Source organism: Citrus sinensis, chromosome 3 (assembly GCF_022201045.2).
Source record: "Citrus sinensis cultivar Valencia sweet orange chromosome 3, DVS_A1.0, whole genome shotgun sequence".
NCBI lineage: Eukaryota > Viridiplantae > Streptophyta > Magnoliopsida > Sapindales > Rutaceae > Citrus > Citrus sinensis.
In genome coordinates this window covers 22,794,802-22,801,482 of record NC_068558.1, presented here as the reverse complement: position 1 = coordinate 22,801,482, position 6,681 = coordinate 22,794,802, and the positions used below count along the sequence as shown (strand labels likewise).

The window sequence follows — 6,681 nt, the reverse complement described above, 5'->3', positions numbered from 1 at the left end:
CACCAAGCCGTAGTAGCAAAAACCCTATCAAGACGCTCCTCAACCCACGCGTCTGTACCCCGGGACCTTTCCCAAGTGAATTGGTATCCCTTCATTCCCAAGTCCACCAAACCAGCATCAGACACAGCCTCACGAAACCCATTAAACTTTTAGCTGGGGTGAGCTCGGTTCCCTCGTTTCTCAGCACTGGAGAGAAGATCATTGAAGTCCCCTAAGCAAACCCAAGGAAGAGAGGAGTTGTTAGCAAGATGGCGGAGAAGATTCCAAGATTCTCGTCTTCGAGTAGATTTCGGATACCCATAATAACAGTCAACCGCCATTCACCCATATCCGAACCCGTTTCACTCACAGCTATATCAATGAATTTTTTTGCAAACTTTAAAAGTCTAACATTAAACTTGGCTTTCCAAAGTAAAGCCAACCCACCACTACGGCCCACTCGATCCACCACAAATAAATTTTCAAAGCCTAATTTTTGTTTAAGATGCTCCAATTGATGTCTGTAGCAAAGAGTTTCCATTAAAAAATAAAAGAAGGTTTTCTATATTTGACCAACTCTGTCAGAACTTGAACTGTCCATGGGTAGCCCAGCCCACGACAGTTCCAGCTAAGGGTACTCATTGGGATCGGTGGGCCTGATCGACAGGACCCACCGCTAACCCATTTTTTGAAACCATAACCATTTCCATAATAGTAGATGTGCCACTTTGAGGATCCACATTTTCCTCCTGCCCAATCTCAGACCTTCGCCTTTTAGCATTTGATATAACCAAGCCCATTTCTATTTCCTCCTCATCCTCATTCGTAAGCCCAACATTACTTTCGTTTTTGCCTTTGTTCTTATGTTGATTGGAAGCTAGCACTAAATCATGAGATACCTTATGAGATACTAGAATTCCATCAATTTCGCCACCAACTTTAGCAACTCCCGATTTTGTGGGAATTAAAGAATCAACCATCATTGCTTCCACAGATTCTGTGTACTTTCCATATTTTTCTTCCCCCATTCCCAACGGCTCTGAACGCAGCCACTTCTCACTGGAATTGAAATTGTTCCGACGTGTGGGAGCCTTCATCCAATGCCCATAAGGCTTGGTGATGGCACCTTCAGGACAATCATATAGCGATGGACATTGCTTCTCGGTGTGACCCAACAATCCACAGATGAAGCAGAAGACTTGAAGGCGTTCATACTTGAAATCTATCCAAATCCATTCTCCTCCTGCTTTCTTCAATCGCATGCGGCGTTTGAGGGGCTTTCGAACATCAATAGACACCCTTATACGCATATAATTTCGCCAAACACCCAGTAAATTATTCTCATCAGATGTTTGAAATTCACCAATGTAATTACCAATATTTTGCAGTACCTTTTCATAGAGAAAACCAACTGGTAGGTTATAGACTTGAATCCAAAAGGAGTTGTGGTAGAGTGGTACGTTTTGCGACTGTTCTAGTTCATCCAATCGCTTGACAATTAGGATGTGTTGATCGAAAGTCCAAGGCCCTGATTCAAACACTCTCCTTATATTGACTTCATGAAAAAATTGAAATAGAAATAAAGTTGGTGATAAGTCTCTGATATAGATCCCTTTCCCCGGACGCCATAGACCCGCCGTTGTGTTTTTCATCGCCTGAAAATTAATAACTTTGTCCGTTAAAAATCTACCCACCAAACAAAATCGGCAGTCGATCTTTCCTTCCCTTTCCTCGTCAATATCCTCCCCTGTAATGATAAGACCCCCTTCATCTTCGTCATCAATAGATAAAGAAGCATAAGCCGCGTTCATGTCCATTTATGGTCTCGTACTATTGGCCGTCAGAAGGCTGTAAACTTTGCAAAATTGCAATGAACTAGGCAATCAGAGCAAGAACTCCACTTGTCATAGAAGACAAGACAAACTCAACTTGTCATAGAAGACAAGACTTTTTGACAATCTGCCAAATCAGGTTTAAAATATAACTAGTGGTCCCCGCCCCATTTTTTTCTTTTCTCTTATCTTTTGAATGAAAATAAAGATAACTTGAAATTTTAAAAAATAAAAAGAGTAATTCTGAAAATAATTAATTCACGAAAATAATCCAAATCTTACCCTTTTCTTATTGATTGTACATCTTGAGAAATGGCAACATAGTTCAAAAACAAAGAGAAAAAGGAGAAGGGGAAAAAAAATGCATCTGTATGAGGAAATTAATAAACTATACTTTTAGAAAATTTAAAAAAATAATTTAATAATAAATACAATCTCTTCGTGTGAGTGCGGGTGTGAAGTGGGGTAACAATGGATACAGCCGTACAAAAATTCGGTAATTGCTAGTATACTTAAATATTTATTTATTACTTTATCTAGCCACATAATTGATCATCAACATAATAACCTGTATTCCTAACTCGTCGTAGTACTTATTACTAATATAAACCTCTACATTGTTGAGTGAAAATGTTTAAATTACAATCGGTCTTTTCGAAAATGTTACTTCCCACAAAAAAGATGATTCACGAGATTCCTAAAACGTTGAAATGACTAAACCACCCTCCGTCTTACTACAGTAAAACAGAGAGAATTTGGGTATTTTTCAAAATTTCGGCAAAGTAGCATTACCCTTGGTCTTAATCATGTTTGATAATCAATAAAAGCAAAATTCAAAATTTTAAGTACTTTACACAAGTTGACAGAGGGGAAGTAGTTTTCACATTATATGTCAGACGCTGAAATATTCACATTATCTTAATAAATAAATAAATAAACCATCAGGAAGGAAAAGCAATGCGTTATCTTTGCAACCATAGCCCTAAAATCAGTAAGAACAAGAACCCATTTAACAGATTACGGAACTAAACAGTGAAGGACAGCAGCAAGAATAAAAAACAAACCTCAGAGAAATAGCATGAAACAGCAGCCTCCTACTGAAATGAACAAATTGTGGAGAAATGAGATTGCCAACATCCCTTGCGTTCACATTGAAGAGAAACGATATTTGAAAGAAAAATTTGACAGAAAGCTGAGAAGCACAATGGTATGCCCAGCCTGGTTTATTTTGTTGATTGAAAAATAATCAATTAACATGATACCCGGCCGGATAATGTTATTTTTGTTAGCATTGTATGTCAGCCTTTGGTTTCTTTATCATTTTTCAATTGAAAATGTCACTTGTTTTCCATTTTCAAATATCAGTTTGTAGCTTGAGGCTATTTTTCATCCTCCAATAGCAGTTTGTTAAGGTAATTAGTACCTCTTCTTCAGTTGATTAGTTGGCCTCAATGGAAGTGAAACGCAGAGGCATGATGCTTGATACTTGATGTCTCAACAGAGAAATGGTTTGATCTAGCGTTGTTATTTTTTGTGCTTTCTTTTTATAATAATCATACATTTATAACAACTTATCATTAAGATTCAATTATTTATATATTCTTATCCCCATAACTATTAATCAAACCGTGAAACTAAATCTCCTCTCTTGATTTCATCTCTTATTTAAAGATATTTGTGCCAATTATTTTTAAAAAAATTATGGATGACTCGTATTCCCAATAACCAATCTTATTTTTGTTTATTTATTAATCACGCCATCACCCACCTGAATTTATTTTGACGAAGATAATAAAAAAAATCTTATCCCGGTTTGGTAATGAAACTATGTCTTGTCAAGTTATATTGGATCTAAAAGCCCAACTTAGCGGCTTCTTTGTAGGATTATTTCAGCTAAATAAGAACTTCATGATTTATCTAAACATTAATTCCATTCTCCAAAAGAGTAGACGTTAACCACTTTTTACAATGAGCAGAAATTAAAATTGACAAACAAATTGAGGGACTTCATCGCTTAATTTGTTTCCATTCCAAGTTCGAACACAGAATCACTAGCTGCAGCTTCTAAACACTTTTGTTTCTCTTCTTCTTCTTCCTGCTGCTTCAGGGTTTCATAAAGAGGAGCATTTTTAGTCTCTGGCAGCCACAAACTCAGAACCCCACTGAAAATGGACAATGCCCCAAATACTAGAAACGATAGTGATGGACTCATCCGACCAACAACCACAAGCAATGGCGAAACTGAAGCCCCCAACATCAAAGCCTGCCGCAGAAACGACACCGCAATGTTTCTCACATTCGTCGGGAAAAGCTCAACGCAGTAAATGTACATCACATCAAATGCTGTTGAAGCTGCCATGAATCCCACTCCTTCAATTATCAACTGTGGCCAACTTCCCCCGCCTTTTTCTTTATTATTATTATTGGAAAATAATGTACACAGGATGCTTGCAGATCCAGCTACGTAAGCTGATCGAGAGAAAAGCAAACGCCTGTTTGTGAAGCTCAATAAAACAGTTCCAATAACAACTGCTGGAATCTCCATCAACGCATTGAGTGCAACTGAGAAGTAGAGATTGAAGTTTAAGTTTTCAACGTTGAGTTGGATTCCATAATAAACAAACCCTACTCCAAAACCAGCAGCCATGACCATAATTAGTCTTTTAGCTGCCCATTTTGTACCCCACAGGCTTTCATTTTTATTGTCACTGTTATTGCTTCCCGTTTTGGCTGCTGACGGATTTGCTAGGGTTAAGTTCGTGGGCAGTTTTTTCCCATTGAGTCTTGCAAATTTTTTTAACACATCAAGTGCTTCTCCACTTCTCCCCATGACTAGAAGCCACCGCGGAGATTCAGAGACAAAGGGTAGTAACAAAGTGGCATAGCAGAAAGGAAAAAGTGACAAGATTTTGTATAAGGTTCTCCAAGAAGTTCTTGTGGGATAAGCTATTAAAGGGAGAGAGAGAAAGCCAGCTGAGAAGAAGAAGAAGCCGTACTGGCCAACTTGGCCGCGCCATTTACGGCCGACGGCTTCTGTCGCGAGAACCAGACAGCAAATCCCGATGCCAGAGCGGGCAAAGCCATTGGCAAAGCGAAGGAGAGCATATATCCAAATATTTGGTGAGAGGGATGTGAGAAAAGATGTTGCTGAGGTGAAAATGCATGAGAGCATAACTGCTTTCTTTCTTCCCAGCCATTTGTCAGCTACGCGTCCGAAAAAGGCAGAGCCTGAGCAAGTTAATAAAAATGAATAAAAGTCATTATCAGTGAATTAGGATTTAGTGCTAATTTGACTTTCTACTGAGTTGAATATGTGCTAAGTCAGAATTAAAAAATCATTTTGGCTCGAACGTTGAGTTAACTTTTGAAATGTATAGTTGATGGTTATTAAATAAGAATATAAAATTAAATTTTAATCATGTATTATTATAAATGTATGTACTACAGAAGATTATAAAGAATTGAGTACCGATTATCGCAACATACCTTATCTCATATATTATTAATAAAAAAGAATTAATAAATTTTAATTAAATAAATATTAAATAATAGAAAAAGTTATGTATATAAGTAATGATTCTATTCTTTCATTGTATACTTTTGATGTACGGAAATTTTACTCATTGGCAGTGAAATTCTTTTATGCCTCTGTTGAACATTGAACCAACAATAAAATTATGAAATGTGCACATTTAATATTATATATACATGTGATGATTTTATAGTCTGAGTATTGTACTTACCTTCTCCTATGTAGAAATTATTTTTCTAGTTTGTGGAGATTAAAATTATATTAATAACATACATGTATATATATATATATATATTGACAACTATATATTCTTAAAAAATAAATTCTTATGATTCTTACTTAAAAGAGTGTTAGTTTTTTATAAGAGGAAGCACTTGACTAATTTAGACCATCTCAAATATATTATTTGGAGAGAAAAAAAAACTAATTTTTTTTAATGAAGTTATTATATATTCTCCTTTTGCATTCATTCGATTTTACTCATTTATTTTTAGTATATTACTTTGATCAATCACGAAAATGTCATAAATACATGATAAAAAGAGAATGAAAGAAGAGCAAAGGACGCCTTTAGTTTTAATTACAGCACGTCACTTTCATTTGTTTCTCAGTTTTGATTTTACTTTACACGTAAGCCAAAAGAAAATGAATAAAAACTGTGCAAAAGCAAGCAAGAATTACCCAAGAGAGAACCAAGGAAGAAAAGAGAAGCAGGAATAGCAGGAAGAAACTTTCTGTCACAGATGAGATTCCACTCGGCTATAGTTGAGCTTGTACTCCCACCAACCCATTCCCATGTCCCTGCTGCTAACCCACAGACAGACCCATCAACACTTCCTTTTCCTCCATTATTTTCCAAGCAAAATGAAGAAGAAAAGGATGACGATGATGATGATGATCCATTAAGAATAATATTAACATTACTGCTGCTGCTTGTTTTACATCTCCATGCAGATGGCTGAGCATCAGAAAAAATGGTGGCCAAAGTGTTTTGAGAATCAAAAATCCATGCCAATGACACCAATAAAACATGCAAAAGCTGCGAGAATCCAAAGGATCCAATGTAGTCTTCCACCACTTCATCCACTGTCAGCTCCAATTTGCTCGCAGCTACCTCTGCTCCTCCTTTTTCTGCAGCACTTATTGTGTTTCCCTCCTGCAGACCTATAAGCTCTTGCTCTTCTTCCATTATTTTGTTCTTGTTTTGTTTTGTTTTCTTTTTTTAATCATGTGACTGTTTTGCCATACCTATATATATATATATATATATATATATAGTTAATGAAAAGCTTTTGGCGATCGTGGCATGATATAAGTGTTGTAAGGTGGGTGGACTCA

At 36.5% G+C, this 6,681-nt stretch overlaps 1 protein-coding gene across 1 annotated transcript; it reads right to left on the bottom strand.

Moving 5' to 3' along the window:
* Positions 1 to 3,681: 3,681 nt before the first annotated feature.
* Positions 3,682 to 6,681, bottom strand: LOC102629423 (organic cation/carnitine transporter 1). Its single transcript, XM_006466055.4, has 2 exons — positions 6,025 to 6,681; positions 3,682 to 5,039 (listed from the first exon to the last, which is right to left on the bottom strand). The coding sequence occupies exons 1-2, from the start codon at positions 6,530 to 6,532 to the stop codon at positions 3,826 to 3,828; spliced, it is 1,722 nt and encodes a 573-aa protein (XP_006466118.2). The 5' UTR covers positions 6,533 to 6,681; the 3' UTR covers positions 3,682 to 3,825.

Coding starts and splice junctions, on each gene's coding strand:
- LOC102629423 (XM_006466055.4), bottom strand. CDS start 6,532: ATGGAAGAAGAGCAAGAGCTTATAGGTCTGCAGGAGGGAAACACAATA. Junction 5,040..6,024: donor CTTCCTTGGTTCTCTCTTGG/GTAATTCTTGCT, acceptor TAACTTGCTCAG/GCTCTGCCTTTTTCGGACGC.